We start from the raw sequence: 17532 nt of genomic DNA, 5'->3' as shown, positions 1-17532 counted from the left end.
CAAGGCCACATCTTCTCTGGGTCTTGGGGCCTGCTTCCAGACCAAATCTCCCTGTGGTTCCTGAGGAAGCAGGCGGGGCAGGTGATCCTTCCCAATGCAGAGATGCAGCACTGATGTGTGGGGGTCCCGGGTAGGGCTGGGATCACCATGCAGGGCTTGCGACCTCCAGGCTGGGGTGGGGTTCCAGCAGCCCGGAGGGGGCGCGTTCTGGACAAGCTCTCTGATGCTTGTGCCCACCCCAGCCCACAGATCTTGGGGGCCAGTGGCCACGACAGCGATGGCTCGGGCGTGCAGGCTGGGTCTGCTCTTAGCACTGCTGATGCCTGTGGCCAGCACCTCCCTGCCGGGCACCGTGGTCAGACTCAACAAGGCCATGCTGAGCTACGGTAAGAGACGCGCCGTGGCCTCTCCTGTGGGTGTCTGCGCGCGAGCACGCGCACGGTCCCAAGTGTGGGACCCCAAAAGCCCCACGAGGACCTGGATTTTATCTCCTGTGCCTCTGTGTCCCTGGCCCCCAGACAAGGTCTGACAAAGTGCCGCTCGGCAAACACTTAAAAAGTGAATGTGTGCGTGGGAGCGTAGTCATGTCCACCATGCGTGCGTGCACGCGTGATTGTGCTCGCGTGCCCCCGTGGTGTGGGCATGGCTTGGTCTGAGTGACTACTTTTGCTTGCGTGTGTCTGTGTAGAAGTCTGAAAATCCATGGAGATGTGCCCACGCGTGTCCTTGAGCGTCGGGGAGGGCGTCTAACCACATCCACCATGCGTGCGCCAGGTGTCACAGTACGTGCCTGGGTGTGTGTATGGGTGTGGCTGCCCTCCCTGGGGGCACCCATGAAGGTGTGCATGGTAGGGGGCGGTGTGCGCACGTGCATGCTGGGGGAAGGGTCTAGCACAATACTGGAGGGAGTGTCCCAGAGCTAGATCTCTGTGGGGCACACGGCGAGAAGACCAGCCCTGCTCTGGGCCCCTCTCGGGGAAGGTCTCTATCCTATGACACTGCCCCATCCTTCTTTTTTTTTTTTAAAGATTTTATTTATTTATCTGAGAGAGAGAGTGAGAGAGAGAGCACAAGAGGGGGGAGCGGGAGAGGGAGAAGCAGACTCCCTGCCGAGCAGGGAGCCCGATGCAGGACTCGATCCCGGGACCCCAGGATCATGACCTGAGCTGAAGGCAGTCGCTTAACCAACTGAGCCACCCAGGCGCCCCCTGCCCCATCCTTCTAAGACCTGCCCCATCCCCCGAGGAAGGCACAATGAGAAAACCTAGGCCCAGGGAGGGACAAAAGTTCCCCTCAGTTGCTCCCAGGATCCCACCAAAGCTGCGTCAGGGGTGAGAAATCAGAAGCCATTTCCCCCAAGACCGGACCAAACTCAGATTACGGTGTGAGACACTCAGGTCAGGGCATAGAAGAGACTTTCCGTGGCCCAGGCCACGAAGCACCAAGGTAGGGCAGACAGGCAGGCGGTGAAAGGGGTCAGTGACCCGTGTTAGTCTGTGCCTGGCACATGGAGCCATTCACGGAAGCGACAGGCAGGGCCATGAGGCCTGCTGCCTCCCGCTGGCCATCCTCCCTCTGCCCATCCTCTGTGAGGCTCCTTTGTCTCCAGAGAGCCATCCCAGGCTCACCGGCCTGTGTTCTTGGTGGAAATCCAGCGGGAAGCCTGGGCCACACACGCCTCTTTCTAAGTTCCCACAGGGAGCCTGAGTGAAGTTCAGGCCTCTGGACTCTTCATTTGGTGCTCCCTTCCAGCCCCATCCCCTCTCGTCTTCGTTCCACTCCATGTTGAATTGTTTGATTAGTACCTCCCTCGCCCAGCAGGACAGGTGCGTGAGGAGGTCCAGGAGCTTGGGAGCAGGCGCCTCAGCCAATCCAACTTCCCCTTCCCAGGTGTCTTCCACCTCTCGGTAAACCGGGCACAGTGTAGCTACATCACTCAGAACCGTGTTTGGCCCAAAGGGAGACAGTCATTATTATTACCCAAATAAATAGCAACAGTAAGAGCTAACATTTACTGTGCACCGAGGCTTTACAAAGACGCTACGGGATGGGTACCATCATAATCATTGCAAGTTTACAGAAGGGAAAACTGAGACACAGAGCAGCCACATCGATAGTGAGTAGCAGAGCTGGGATTGGTCCCCAGCAGTCCTCAACCTCCGTGGGCAAGGGTGACCCTTCCAGTCTCTGAGTCCTCTCTGCCCAAGATGTGGGGCGGAGGGTGGTGGGTCGTGTGGTCTTGCTCGGTGGCCCCGGAGGGCAGCCTGACTTTATCCTGCTCTGGCCCCCCAGTGTCGGAAATCGGGAAAGCCCCTCTTCAGCAGGCTCTGCAGGTCACAGTCCCGTATTTCTTGGACTGGAATGGCGAGGTGCATCAGCCCACCAGGTGAGTGCTCCCACCTACTGGGGAAAATGCTTTAGCCTGCCGGATGAATACCCCACGTATAGGTGAGTGTTTCCCACCAGCTGGATGAGTGCTTCCCTCACCAGGTTAGATATTCCCACCCTTTAAGTGAGTGGTCACAAGGTAATTGAGGAGGTGGGACCGAGGTGGAGACATGGCGGGGGCGGCGGGGGTTGGGGGGTTGGTGCCTCTGAATTAGTAGATTTCTGCCCCCAGGGGCCAAGACTGTAGCTCCTGGGTCCCTAGGGCTGGCAGGACCTTTGGCTACTTTCTCCAAAAATGAGACACTGAATTTAGACCCAAGTCTGAGCCGAAGCACCCCCACGCCTCTGTAATGAACAGACACTCAAAAGCAGAGGGAGATGGGGGCCATCTCAAACTCAGATCCAGGGGCCGGGCGAGTTGTCCCCAACCATGTGCGAACACACGCACTATTGCTGGATCTCTGGATTCCCAAGAGAAGTCATATATGTATTTAAAATCTATCAAGTTTTGAATGATGGCAACTAATTAAAAAACATTGGACAAACCAGCAGCTGGGGTGGAGGCCCCCAGTACGAGGCCCTGAGGGTAGGGCTGGGGTCCTGCCCTTGGCGGATGGTGAACTGGGAACGACGCAGACACACCCGACAGTGGAGGATTCCTCAGGGTTTACGGTTGGCCCCACCTGGCTGTTGGCCAACAGCACTGAGTGTCCTTGTTTGCAGAAGTGGGAATACATCCAAGGCGGTTGTCGAGTGAAAAGAAGCAGGTTCTCGGTCAGCCTGTGTCCCAGAGAGAGTCGCAGAAAGATGTCCGCTAAGTGCCAACAGGGAGAGTGTTTGAGGGTGGAGTTTTGATGTGACTTTTCAAATTTATATCGTTTTGTAGTGTCTGAATTCCCACCCCCAACACTGGTGTAGGGGAAAAGATGACTCATTGAGGAAAAAAAGAGAAAATTATTTAGAAAGTACTTAGCAGTCAGAATAGGTAGCTTTGAAGGGAATGAGTTTCCTGTTCCTGGAGGGCTACCAGCCAAAGCTGTAGACTAGAATGCTACAGAGGGGATTTCTGCCTTCTGTGCATCCCACCTTCCAAGCTTTCCCAACCTCTGTCAGAAACTAAAATCCCTCCGAGACCCGAACAATCCTCTCCCTCAATTCCTGCCCCAGGCTGGGAATCCAGTCTGCACCCTTTCCCTGCCAGCTGGTTGTCCAACAATGGCTTGCATGCCCCCTAGGTTGGAGAACTCACTACCTCTTCCTCATTCCATGGTTCCAATAGTCAGAGAGTCCCTCTTCATAACATCAGCAGTGTGGATATGGCTCATAACACCTGCCCCAGAGTTGATTCCAAGGTTTAATGGGAGCCACCCTGTCACCTCCATTCCCACCCTGCAGGATCCAGATTTCGAATGTCCATGTGCCCCAATTCAACCTGAAGTTCGTTGCCGATTTTGGGGTACGCATGTTGGTAGCAGCCAATTTTACTTTCAAGGTCTTTCGGTGAGTGAATCTCCTGGCGGGGGTGTGCAGAAGGATTTTCAGGGAAGCCCCAAGGGGCAGAGTGAGGGGAGAGGGGCTAGCAACTCCAAGGTCCTGCACTCAAGCCTTCCACTCCCTGTCCAGTGCTCTTTCCCACCCTCCCGTGGGGGCGTGAGACAGTGAGAATTTGAGACCCTGGGCCCTGCTCCACACCCGTGTAACCAGGCAGCGGGTTCACCCCTGCAGCCCTCAGTCTCCCGCTCTGGGAAGTGGGAGGAAACTCTGCAGCACGGCTTTGGGGGAATGCAGCGTACGCTCCATGCTATAATTAAAATCACACCTCCCCTTTCTCAGTGCGAGGCACAGAGTAGGTGCTCAGTAAATGTCGCTATTAGAATTATTTCTGTGTCCCAGGCACTTTGTATGTGTTTGATTTCCAAATGATCAGCCGGGCGTTCAGAGGGATCTCTTTGATTTGAACTTGTTTGTGCTGACATTGTGTGAGTGCTCACTGGGGGCCAGGCTCCAGGCGGGGCGTTTCCACACGGCTGCCTCGCAGAAAGCTCAGCACGGCCCTGAGAGAGAGGTGTTGTCACTCTCATGTCTATTCGGCAGAAGAGGAAACTGGAGGCTCAGGATGGGGGATGGGGAGTGACCGGCCCAGGGTCGCACAGGGAGAGGGCGTAGGGAGCCAGAGTTCACACCCCTCTGCTGCAATGTCCGTGACCCCGAGTGGAGTTTGGAGGGCCTTGAGCCTGCCCCCAGGGGGCCATCTCATGCTGAGTGGGGGTCCTGCCTGTGTCAAGTGGAAGGCAGGCTCAGGTCAGGGGGGTTTGCAGGGTAGGCTTTGCTGGGCGGTGCTGCTGGGGCTCAGGAACGGTGTCGCGCAGAGTCCCCGAGCCCCTGGAGCTGACGCTGCCCGTGGTCCTGCTGGCTGATGCCAACGTGGCTCAGGGCTCCATCAGGACTCCCGTGGTCAGCCTCTCTGCCTGCCTCCCACTCTTCCACAACGCCGCGGTATCTGAGGGCAATGCCAGGTGAGTGCCTGGCAGGGGCGGGGCTGCAGGGTCCAACACCAAGGTTGTGGTGCCATTTCTCGAGCTTCCTACTCCAGCCTTCACCCAATTGCCACAAGGGGCCTGAGAGAGCCCCAGGATCACACCTGTTTTATGGCTGAGGACACTGAGGCTCAGGGAAGGGGAGGGACTTGCCCAAAGTTACCCAGAGAGTGTGCAGCCAGAGGCCACGTCCCCTCTACTGCACCCCCAGCCCCCCCCACAGCCCATGACCATGCACGCCAGCCATTGCCGTAGTACTCAGGGAGGATGCTGGCCTGATGGGGCCACCACGGGCCTCAGGGGCTGTCCCTCCCTGCAGGGATGGGGATTCTGAGGTCCAGGGGGCTGGGACCCGTCAACCTCACTGTGAGTCAGGGCTGCCTCTAAAGCTGACCACAGCTCCCACCTCCGGAGCACCTGCTGTGTGCAGGGCAGATTCAAACCCTTTACTACATCACAGTAGCCCAGCCAGGAAGGCACAAGGATTCCCTCCATTTTACAAGAGAACAAATGGAGGCACAGAACGGTTAAGTGACTTGCCTAAGTTTACACTGCGGGCAAACGGTGGAGTGGGTTCGAACCCCACCTCCTGCATGATGTCTCCCTTCCCACATGTGAGCTGGGTGGGAACTCGGAACTGGCCTCTCTCCACAGAGGGGGCTGGGAATCAGTCCATCCCTGCTCGTGTCCCGTGACCCCCCGCCACCCTCACGGGCAGCAGCAGCTGCTCACAGAAAGGAAAGCCCAGAAGTTAGTGGCATTAAAAACACAGCTGCCATCCCCCCACCTCCACTGAGATGCAGTCAGTGAGCTTGGGCTGCAGCTTGGATCGCCATTTATGAACGGATAAAGAAGACGTGATACACACACGCGCACACACCATGGAAATTTACTCAGCCATGAAAAAGAATGAAATCTTATCATTTGCAACGACATGGACCGAGCTGGAGAGTGTAATGCTAAACGAAATAAGTCAGTCAGAGAAAGACAGACGCCATATGGTTTCACTCACATGTTGAATTTAAGAAACAAAACAAAGGAACAAAGGGGGGAGAAAGAGAGAGAGAGGCAAACCAAGAAACAGACTCTTCATTAACTGAAATTTAAATAAAAACTTAAAAGAAACCCCAAAGAACCATAGTTTCCTATGGATCCCTGCTGAGAAACCACTTAGACCCATCTCCCATTGTTCAGAGGGGAAACTGAGGCACAGAATGAGAAAGGGACTTTACTGGGTATGTCACACAGCATTGGAGCCCAAGCAGGAAGCACCCCCAGCTCACTGGGCTCAAAGCGGCCAGGAAGCCAGCTGGCCAGGAACGTGGCTGAGTCTGGCCTTTGCAGCGTCTTCTCTGTCTCCCCAAAGCCTGGCCTCACCATCACGTTTTGGCCACTTCCGGACCCCGGAACCAGTGACCTCTACTTTGAGGCTCGGTTTCCTCATCTGTGGGGACAATGGTGCTGGCACTGTGTCGGCACATGACAAGGTGCAGAATAGAACTCACTGGCCCCCTGGCTTGGGGGAGACACCGTCTCTCCGACAGTGGCTTTGCCAGGAGAAACGGGCCCGAACGCGTGACCTGGAGCTCAGGAGCACTGTCTCTCTCTCTTTCTCAGCGTGGCCCCTGGGCTGCTGGTCCCAGTACAGAAGCACATCAAAGCTGTGCTGCGGAACAAGGTAAAGGACCAGCTGTCCCGCGACGGAGGGCCTCCTAACCTCAGAGGGCGTGTGGATGAACGGGGGATGGCAGGCATGGGAGAGATGGGGATTCTTACTGCTTTTTTAAAATTTTTAGAAAAGATTTAATTGATTTATTTGACAAAGAGAGAGAGAGAGAGAGCACAAGCAGAGAGAGAGGGACAAGCAGACCTCCCCTGCTGAGCGGGGAACCTGCTGTGGGGCTCGATCCCAGGACCCCCAGATCATGACCTTAACCGACTGAGCCACCCAGGTGTCCCTGTTCCTGCTTTTTTTTTTTTTAAATAGAAGACCCTTCGTGGGGCTTCTCCGTTCTCCCAGGAGGGCAGGGAAGGGGCTGGGGTGAGGGTCCAGGGCAGTGATGGAGAAGCCCAAATAAGGGTGAGTTCGGCGGGGGGTGTTGCTGGGGAGGGAGGCTCAGGCTCTTGGGCCAACCCCAGTTCCATGCTGGAGGGTGAGGAGGAGGCGGTGCATTCAGGGGCCACGTGGCTTGTGAAAAAGAGACAAAATGGAAGTGGACAGGAGCACGGGCACTGGAGCCAGGGGTGGCCTGGGTTTGAATCCTGGTGCCCTCCTTCCCAGCTGGGGCACCTGGACGAGTCACCTGACCTCCTTCTGCCCCCAATTCCACACCCGTCGTGCAGAGAGTAAACCTCCCCTGTGGGCTGGCTGGGGGGTTGAGCGCACTAACATCCGTGGGGAGTTTAGAACAGTTTGGCAGAGCGAGCGCCGTGGGTGGTGGAGGGAGGGCGGGACTCCAGGCCTCAGCTGGGACCCTAGACTCTCCCGGTCTTACCCAGGCAGCCCCAGCGCCTTCCTCACCAGCCTCCTCCTCTGTCTTGCCACAGCTATGCCTGAGCATCTCCAACCTGGTGCAAGGCCTCAATGTCCACCTGGGCACTTTAATTGGTAAGACCTGGGAGCCCCGGGGGGGCGGGGACTGGGGCCTCTGAGCCGCGCTGGGGCCCCCAAGACCCTTCAAAGATACCCCCCTAGTCAGGGCTGACCTCTGGGAGATCAATCATAGGATGACTGAACTCAGGGAATTTGATGAATATTGATGAACTCAGGGAATCTCCGAATTCTGGAATTGAGTTTTGAACGTTTAGTGTGGGCATGCAAGTGTGCAAACATGCGTGTGGGGGGGGGGGCTGGGGAGAGTACATTCACTTTGCTGTTGTTTCCTCCCCTGCCTGGAGACTCAAAGACCCCAACCTCCCCCAGTTTTGCTCCCACCTCTCCCACAGTCTTTGGCGGACCCTCCCCCTGGCACTTTGGGGCTCAGGCCCTCACATTCCATTTCCTGCTGCACCCCTTCTCCTGGAGGTCTCACAGGCTCCTCTGATTCAGCATGTGCTCAACAGAACTCAGGCTCACCTGCTCGCAAGTGCCCTCACCCCTGCTCCCCTTCTCAAGGGCCATCCACCCACCCAGAGGCAAGCCTCCCTCTCCTCTCCATCTGCTGTCTGGCTAGTCCGTCTCTGATTTTCCCGGGGGTCCTCCTATCCAGGGAGGATGAGGAGTATATTAGGAGAAAGCCCTGTAGGCTAATCCCCCCACAAGCAGACCCTGAGACAAGATGTGGGCGTAAGTGGCTGGGATGGGGTGGGTCCTAGGGGCACGGGTGGGGAAGGGGCGCAGCAACAGGGAAGGAGGGTGTGCTCGTGAGCAGGCACTGCGATGCACTCCCACCGAGGGGCTCTTGGAGATTGAGGGGTCCGTGCCTGCATCCTCCCCGAGGGGCAGGAGCTGGGGCATATATATATCTGCCAACTCCCACCACTCATCAGTCACCTCCCCACTGCCCCCCAGGCCTTCCTCCACGACCACAGGTGGCTCGCAGCCACCACCATGGTCCACACAGAAGCGTGGCCACGGTGGTGGCCTAAAGGAGGCTCAATCAGGACTTCATCTCACAATATGAAGCTAAAGGTTATGAAAGCAGGCCAGCCTCGTCTTCTTTTCAGTAGTATTCATCAACATTAATAACGACACTGGTGATCCCCTGCCTGTCCCCAGACTGGCCAAAAATGCATCCTTTGTTGATTTAGGGGGTAGTATGTGCTCAGTGAGCCCTGAGCAAAATCCAGGGATCCCTCTGTTTCCCCACACAGCTGTTTGAAGATGCTCCTGTTGAAACACAACTTCTTCTATCTGACGGCTTTGCCTGGGATTCTAGCGCTTTCCCTAGGTCACCGTCACCGACTTTCTAAACTCCAGAGCTGTTGACTGTTGCCAGCTGGACTTTGCAATTGGTTGGCTTTGCTTTGAGTCAGGGGTTTACATCTAACGGTGACACAGCATGGGACAAGTGCGCGGGAGTGGGTGTGTGGGGACAGGAGCGGGGCGGCATGATGCTGTTAGGCTGGGAGGGACGGCTTGGCAGCGTCTGCGGTGGGCTCTGTAGTGAATATTTTCATATCAAGCTAGCTTTGGCTTTCTTGTGCAAACTTTTTTTTTTTTTAAGATTTTATTTATTTGACAGAGAGAGACACAGCGGGAGAGGGAACACAAGCAGGGGGAGTGGGAGAGGGAGAAGCAGGCTTCCTGCCGAGCAGGGAGCCCGATGCGGGGCTCCATCCCAGGACCCCGAGATCATGATCTGAGCCGAAGGCAGATGCTTAACGACTGAGCCACCCAGGTGCCCCTAGATTTTATTTATTTGACAGAGAGAGATAGCGAGAGCAGGAACACAAGCAGGGGAAGTGGGAGAGGGAGAAGCAGGCTTCCCACGGAGCAGGGAGCCCGATACAGCGTTCGATCCCAGGACCCCGAGATCATGACCTGAGCTGAAGGCAGACGCTTAACGACTGAGCCACCCAGGTGTCCCTCTTATGCAAATATTCACAACAGTCCCATGAGGTGGCATTAGTATCCCTGATACAGAGATGGGGAATTAGAGGCTCTGAGTCTAAAATCCTCAGTGTGGCGCGAGAGCCATCCATGAACGGACTCAGGCTGATTTTCTCCTCCTTACATGTCCAACCACTGCTCTGCCCAGACTTCATGGCCTGGCTCACAGTCCCCTCAGGGAACATTCCTTGATTACGCCCACTCCCCTCAGTGCTGCCCCCCCCCCCCCATATTACCTTCACTGGAGGCACCAAGCGAGCAAGGAGACAGGACTTGGAATCAAAGGACATGAAGTTAAATTCTGGCCTTCTGGCTCCATTGCTGTGTGATCTTAGGGAAGTCGCTCCATCTCTCTGAGCCTATTTCAATCCAGAAAAACAGGGCTCAGAATTCCTGTTTCTCCCATGTGCTGCTACCGGACAGAACAGGTTAAGAGCCTGGTGGACAAGAGGCTCAATAAATGTTCATCCCTCCCTTCTTCCTCAGTGGGGTGATCTCCATCGAGACGCCTTGTAATTGGGTTCATAGCAAAGACCAGCTCTTGCCGTTTTCTTTGAGGAATTAAAAACAATCTAGTAAAAGAAATCTAAGCATTCAGGCCTAGGGGACTGTTTACATGAGTCCTGGGTAGCTACAGTGTGGGGTGAACTGAGCCACTAAAAAGCAGAGCTTAAAGGGCCTTCTTTCAATCACTTGGCAATATGCCTGGCAAAATACAGTATAGTGAAAGTTAATATTTACTGTAACATTATTAGCTCCATTTTACAGATGAAGAAACTGAGGCAGTCTGCCTTGAGAACTGTGCCCTTAACTAAGCTATAATGGCACTCTATAAAGAAAACAGAGAAGGGCCCGAAGCGACACTTGGCTTCGCTGCAGCTTTACTGAGTGAGGGACAGATGGGGGGCCGTTTGTCTCTGCAGAAGAAAATACTGAAAAAAATAAATTTGAGATTCTGGGCTATATTTTTTTTCCATCCTTCAAAAAATGTGTCTATATGTCCACAGTGAATATGTATCATTTTTAAATTTTTCATGTTTTAATTCATTTTAAAAACACAGTAATTTATTCTTTTTAGTGTCCTGTCCTCTGAGTCACAGTTGTGTGACCACCACTAAACTCGAGATACAAGACATCTTGCCAGCCCCTCAAATCCCCCTGAGCTGCCCCCCTCCTGCTACCAGCCCAATCTTTGACGGCCACTGAGCTGTAGAAATGGAATCATACTATATTGCTTTTATGATCACAAGAAATTTCCAAAACATTAGAGGGAATAAAATTAAATCCAGAAGAGACATTAGAAAATCCGGCAGAAATCTGATGGACACACACATACACACACACACCTTGGTCATTCAGAGCCCTTGAGGACCTGTTGCTAAAAGCTGGGTTTTCCTGAGAGTGGGGTTGAGCCTCCACCTGCCATTCTGGCTCGCCTAGCCGTGTCCCGAAATGCGGTTCCCACAAGTGACTCACCCTTGGCAACCTCCCCAATCAGAATATTCTGAGCTTTGGGGGAAACTTGCCCTATAGGAACTGGACTCTCCTCTGTGCATCCCTGAAAGGCTCCCTGAGGGTGTCTTGGGAGCCCCTGCTCTGTGCTCCCACACAGCGTGGCCCCGGGGCGCACGCCTTTTGAGTTTCTGCAGGAGGCTGTGCGATTAGGTGGAGAGAGAACATAGCTTTAGAGTCAGACAGACCAGATATACAATCCTGGGCACAACTGAACATATCAAACTGCATGTGTGTGTGCATGTGTGTGCGTGCACATGTGTGTGTAAAATGGGCTCCTAATCTTACAGGATTGTGGTGATGATTAAATGGGACAATGTAAGTCAAATGTCTGGACCTGGATAAACGTGACCTCTGTTCTTTTTCTGTGGTTCCCTCTTGCTTTTTGCAGGGGGAGTGTGACCCTTTTCCTTCCTTCTAATTCGGGGTCTCTCGTCTTCCACTGATCAGGAAAGCAGAAACCCAAACTCTTAGAACTGTGTCTAAACGAAGAGTCAATAGGGCGTGAGTGGCTGAATCTTGGTTGTGTGTATTTTGCAACTGAAGTTCACTTACTCAGAGACCTTTTTCTTCCCTTTTCTGTTCCTTGGCCTGGGTCTGGCTAGCCAAAGTTGTCAGATAATTGAGTTTTCTGGATAGATGAGGCATTGGTGGATAAGGCTAAGTATACCATCTTTTCTTCTTCATCCTGCTTTTATTTAGACCTCAACCCTGTGGGTCCGGAGTCCCAGATTCGCTACTCCATGATTAACGTGCCCAACATCACCAAGGACTACATTTCCTTGGATATCAATGTAAGTGCTGCCTTGTCAGCCCAGAGCTGTGGGCTTGTTGCCTCTGGAGTCCTCGGGGTCCTGGGACATTCCTAGAAGAGCAGGGGTATTGAAGGGAGAGGAGCTGGAATGGCATTTAGAGGCGGGCACGGGTGTGAGGCCGAACAACGCGCGGCATGCTGGATGGGTGGCATCTGAGAGCTCAGGGTCTGGGACGGAGCCTCCACCCTACTGAGGCCCTGCTGCTTTTCTCCCTCTCACCGCCCACCAACCCCGTAGGCCATTCTCTTCCTCCTGGGCAAGCCCATCGTCCTGCCCGTGGAGGCCCCCCACTTTGTGCTGCCAGCTCACGTGGGTGCCGAGGGTGCCATGGCAACCATGGGCCTCTCCCAGGACCTGTTTGACTCTGCCCTCCTACTGCTGCAGAAGGCGGGTGCCCTCAACCTGGACATCACAGGGCAGCTGGTGAGGGTCGGACCTGCTGCCCAGAGCGCGGGGGAAAGGCGTGCCCTGCGGCCCAGCCTGGGGAGACCCCGCCGAGGCCAGACCGTGGGTGGGGCCGCCCAACTTTAGGGCCACAGGGTAGCTGTTGGAAAGGTGAAGAGGGGGCCGAGGGGAGTCAAGAGGTGGTGGGGCTTGAGGAGTGGCTGCCCTAAAGCCTGTCGGGACGTGGGGGTTAATTTCAGAAGTCGGAGGACAACCTGCTGAACACCTCCATGCTGGGCCAGCTCATCCCTGAGGTTGGTGACATTTTTGGTCATTTCAGGGACTTTGAGACCTGGGCCTGGGGTGGGAGATTCTCTGGCTGGGGGACCTCCACTGGCCCGGATCTGTCCCCCGTGGGCTTCAGCGTGTGTCCTTACCTCTGCACCTTCTCCACCTCAGGGTCAGAGATTATGCTATTACCCTCCTTCTATGCCTTTGTCCAAGTGCAACCCTCTGCCTGGAGGGCCTTTTCTGCTTCCTTTTCTCTTGTTCATCTTCAAGACCAAGCCCAGGGGTTGCTTCCTAAGGGAGGACCCAACCCCTAGTCTGGTCCAGGAGCCTCCTTGAGCTCCCCCGTCCCTCCTGACACAGATCACACAGGCTGCCCCCGACTTCATGCCTACCACCCCTTTCAGGCTGGGCATCCCCGAGGGCGGGGCCAGGGGCCTGGGGGGATGCACCTCGGTGGCCTCATCTGAGGCATGATGGGTGGAGAGCCCACCCAGGCTTTGCTCCCAGGTGCCCTCCTCCCTCTCTCCCTCTCCACTCTCCCAGGTGGCCCGCCAGTTCCCTGAGCCCATGCCTGTGACACTCAAGGTACGGCTGGGTGCCACGCCCGTGGCCACGCTTCGTGCCAACAATGCCACAATTCAGCTGCAGCCCTTTGTGGAGGTCCAGGCTGTGGCCTCTGACTCAGCTTTCCAGTCCCTCTTCTCCTTTGATGTGGTGAGTGAGGTGGGCTGGTGGGGCTGGCCGGGAGGGTGGCGACTCCCAAGAGCTCCCTTCCTGCCCCACATTCCTCGCTTGCTCTGCTCTGTCCACACTAGTCTCCTTGCTGTTCCTTCTCTAGGCCATGACATTCCTGCCACAGGCCCTTTGCACGTGCTGTTGGACACTGTGCCTAGGACGCTCTTCCCCTAGTTTTTGGCATGGCTAGCTTCTCCTCATCTTCCAGGTCTCAGCTTAAATGTTGCAGCCTTTTTCAGGGCAGCCTTCTTGGACCACCCTGAGAAAGATGGTCCCCATCAGCCCTCTCCATGCTACTACTCTGCCTTCCTGGCCCCGGCTACTAAGGACCCTGTGTGGTTACTTTGGTCATTGTTCACCTCCTCCCCTGGCCTGTGAGGGTTCCCAAGGGCAGAGACCTGGTCTGTCTCGTTCACACTGTGCAGTGTGCAGGGCCTGGCACGCACGAGTGCTCCGTGAACACCGGAATCAGCCAGGAAGTGGCTGGGAGCCGGTGGCCACCTGAAGACTCCTATGTGGCTCTGTGTTCTTTGACCTTGCTCTCCCTTCGTGCCCAGGTCGTGAACCTGAGCCTCCAGCTCTCCATGTCCAGGGTGAAGCTTCAGGGGACCACCTCTGTGCTGGGGTAAGCAAGGCCTCCTGGATTCAGCAGCCTCGGTGTGCTCCTCTGTGCAATGGGCCCACAGCCACTTCTCGCAACGCCACCCATCGCAGTGTCAGTCAGAGGAGCCTGGGAGGCCGCACGCATGGTATGGAGGGAGGGGGCACCTAGGCCCCAGCCCTAAGCCTCCTGCTTCCCTTTCAGGGATATCCAGCTCACCGTGGCCTCCTCCAATGTGGGCTTCATCGATGTGAGTGTGGGGTCAGGGTCTCTGGGGACCCCCTCGCTGGGTGGGGCAGGCCTTGAACCCGCATGCTGGCACACCGTGCCCCTGTGTACCACGGTGACCAAGCTTCCCCCCAGGGTACCCGGTGACAGTGGTCGGTCAGGGGGCCCACCCATCACACAGAATGTCTGTCTGCCGGTCAGCCGGTCGGTCAGCTTTGGTGCTTCAGTGGGGTGGCTCAGCTAGCCAGCCTGTCACTGCCCAGTGGGTGACGGCCGGCCAGTCCAAGAATCACGGAGTGCACTGGTAAATCCGCCAAGCCAGCGTCAGGCAGTGCTGGCTGCTCCTTCGGCCACGTCCTTAGCCACCAAGCAGCTCTTCGTTGGCTGGCCTGTCAGTCTGTATGGCCCGTCAGTCCGTCCGCTGTCAGTCCGTCATCCATCGGTCAGCACCAGCAAGGCGGCCAGCCACCTGTCGGCCACGCGGTGTCAGGCAGTCCGGTGCCGGCCTTAGGCTCCTCTCAGAAGGCTGACCCGGCCCCAGGGGTAGCTGGACTCTGCTTGAGGCAGGACAGGGGTGACCTGTGCCTCTGCTTTTTGCGTGTGCGTCTGTGTCTGTCTGTGTGTTCACGTGTGGCCCATCTGTCCCTCTCTCCTGGCCCCTGCCCGGAGCGGGCCGAGGGTCCCCCATCTCCCTGACCACACGGCTGCAGGCAAATCAAGTGCACCCACTCATGGACGCCCTGTTCCGGAAGCCCCTGCTCGATCACCTCAATGGTGAGCCCTCCCTCCACGCCGGTGGGCCTCCTTGACCCCCTCCTTGACCCACTTCTGCTCCACGCTCCCTCCCGGCCCCCTTGCTACCTCCCGGGCTCAGACGTGAAGAGGGTGGGAGTTTTTCAGTTTTTTCCCTCCCTAAGCCTCAGTTTTCCCTTCTGTAGAGTGAGTATAATAATAATGGCTCCCACTCCCTGGCCGTCTTCGGGGCTCAGGGTCACAACGCACTTGAGGACCTCAGCACAGGGCTGGCTCCCGGCGGTGCTCCGCTCCGACCTACCAGCTGAGCTTGGTTTCTCTTTCCCCCCCTGCAGCTCTCTTGGGCATGGGGATCGCCCTCCCCAGTGTGGTCAACCTCCACTATGTCAACCCTGAGGTCTTTGTCTATGAGGTGAGAGCCTTTGGGTGTGACTACCTAGACTTCTGCCACCCTTGGGGGAAGGCTGGGCTCAGCAGGGCAGGGATCTCTCTCACCCTCCCTCCCTGCCAGTACCAACAGTAGGGTCGCAGGCTCAGCCAGGCCTGGGGGTGTGCCCTGTTCCTGCCAAGACCATGCCATGAATCATTAGCGGTAGTGAGATGGAAAATATAGGATGTCCAGAGACACTGGTGCACAGGTCTCGCCCACCCTTTAGTCCTTGTCAGATATCATGCCAGGCCACATTTGGGGGCTTCAGTTGTCCCATGATCTGTGCCCTGGGGTGGGCACAGCCTTCGGTGTCTGGAAACGATGACAGAGGAGTTTCTTCCAGCTTTGTACGTGAACCCCTGCAGGCTGGTTGGGGGAAGGGGTGCTTCCCGACCCTTCTAAAATCACTGTCCCTGATGAGAAATTGTGGGCCCAGGGTGAAGTTCAATCACCACTGTCCAGGGTGAGACCCTACAACTTCTTTTTGTTTCACCTGGGATAAAAAATGATAATACTCTTTCTATTCGCTCAACAAGACATGCGTAGGACAGAAAGCTTAGCCAAGGTCCCTCAAGCCCAACATCTGCATGTTATTCAGATCCCCTGAGAGCGACCCACTGATGTTTCTCTGGGGATGATGCCCTGGTTGCTTAAGAACTATGGTCCCAAGGCACTTGGGTGGGCCACGCTCCACCCTGCAAAAAAGGAACCATTGGCACATGTTGGAGCCTGGGCTGGTAGTGGGGATTTCCCTAAGACTGTCTGGAACAGGCACGTCAGTGGCTGACCCAGCCTGGTACCCACAGATCCAGCCAACTGGGTCCAAACCCAAAGGTCTCTAGACCAGCACTGTCAAAACAATGTTCTGGGAGGATGGAAGTCTGCACTGTCCAACACAGTAGGCATGGTCAGCCGCTGGGCCCGGGTGGCTGTTGGGCACTTGAAACGTGGCTAGTGCAACTATGAAGCTGAATTGTAAATTTTGTTTCATTTTAATTGGCTTTAATTTAATAATGGCTACTGTATTGGACCATGAGCTACGAGTGGGCAGGGACTGGGTCTGCCTTGTTCCTAGCATGTGGCCCGGGGCTTGGCTTAGAGCCGAGGCTCAGTGAAGATTTGTTGAATGAATGAATGAATGAATGAATGATCAGCAGGCCCTGAGCACGTTTCTGCAGTGCGGTGTAGAGAGCAGAGGATATATGGGAGGTTCCTGGCTCTGCTGGGGTGACTTGTGCCCGGAGAAGATCCGTGGTGTTTGGACTCCCAGTCCTAACACAGTGTTGGTCCCAACCATGTGCACAAGCCCACGCTGGGGGCTCTGCCCACGTGCTCTGGCTGCATCCTCACTGTCGGCTTGCAGGGAGGGTGCTGTTCCCACTCCCAAGGGACAGCAGGAAATTGAGGCCCAGAGAGGCAAAGGACTGTCCTCAGGACATACCCAGCAAGAGTGGTAGACCGTGAGCTCAAAGCCAGGCTGATGGGGCAGCTGGGGGTCCTATTGGTCCTCGTGTGGCCTCTGACCCTGCCCATGCTTTTCTGTGCCCTCCAGGGCTACGTCGTGATATCCAGCGGACTCTTATACCAGCGCTGAGGTGGGACCATCAGAAGAGCTAAGAGGGGCCAGCTCCCTGCTTCAGGGACTCTCTTGCTTTAAGCCACTTAGGAAACTGAGGCAGAGCCACACTTAGCCAACAGCAGCGAGCTAGATGATCCAGCCAGGCTGTTTAGTCTTCACGGAGTGCCTGAGCTCCCCTCCCTCCCCTAGAATCCTTTCCCTGCCCCCTTCCCTCCCCTCCTTTTCCCTCCCTCCCCCTTCCCTCCCCCTCCTTGTGATGCCAGCAGCAGGTGGCTCCTCCAGGCTGTACCAACCTGTCCCCTCTCGCATTAAACATTTTCTCTTGAGCCGCAACTTCCAGCCAGGCCTGGTGAATTCGCGCAAACCTGAGGCTAGTTGCCTACATCCAGTTCTTGGGTCCTGTTTGTCCCTGGAGCCATCAAAGCCACCTGGCAGAAGAAGAGGATGTGACCACATCTCTGTTGACCAGATCTGTTAACTTCCTCACTGCGTTGCCCAGGGAAACTCAGCTTTTGAAAGGGGACCTTGGAGAGTGGCAGGAGGGCTATGAGTTACCAATACCACAGTGACACTTGACGCACTATGTCCTCAGCTGGTGGCGTCTCCCCTCTACAGTGTCACACCCCATCTTGTTCCTAGAACCTCAGAGGAGCCTTACAAGTCAGGCAGGCAGGCTTGTGGGGCTCCATTTGGCAGAGGTGAGGACTGAGGCCCAGCCAGGAGAGAA

At 55.9% G+C, this 17532-nt stretch overlaps 1 protein-coding gene across 1 annotated transcript; it reads left to right on the top strand.

Annotated features, from left to right (window-relative positions):
• The first annotated feature begins 277 nt into the window (after window positions 1–277).
• BPIFB2 (BPI fold containing family B member 2) lies at window positions 278–16820 on the top strand. The gene is made up of 15 exons (XM_035005614.1): window positions 278–386; window positions 2293–2386; window positions 3784–3888; window positions 4758–4904; window positions 6543–6603; window positions 7473–7533; window positions 11692–11783; window positions 12042–12227; window positions 12449–12502; window positions 13023–13193; window positions 13772–13839; window positions 14020–14065; window positions 14754–14817; window positions 15132–15208; window positions 16779–16820. The coding sequence occupies exons 1-15, from the start codon at window positions 278–280 to the stop codon at window positions 16818–16820; spliced, it is 1377 nt and encodes a 458-aa protein (XP_034861505.1).
• The last annotated feature ends 712 nt before the right edge of the window (window positions 16821–17532 follow it).

This window comes from Mirounga leonina, unplaced genomic scaffold, assembly GCF_011800145.1.
Source record: "Mirounga leonina isolate KUSES-001 unplaced genomic scaffold, KU_Mleo_1.0 Mir_150, whole genome shotgun sequence".
In the NCBI taxonomy this organism is placed as follows: Eukaryota; Metazoa; Chordata; class Mammalia; order Carnivora; family Phocidae; genus Mirounga; species Mirounga leonina.
Note: the sequence above shows the minus strand (reverse complement) of the source record. Positions and strands in the feature narration are given on the sequence as shown.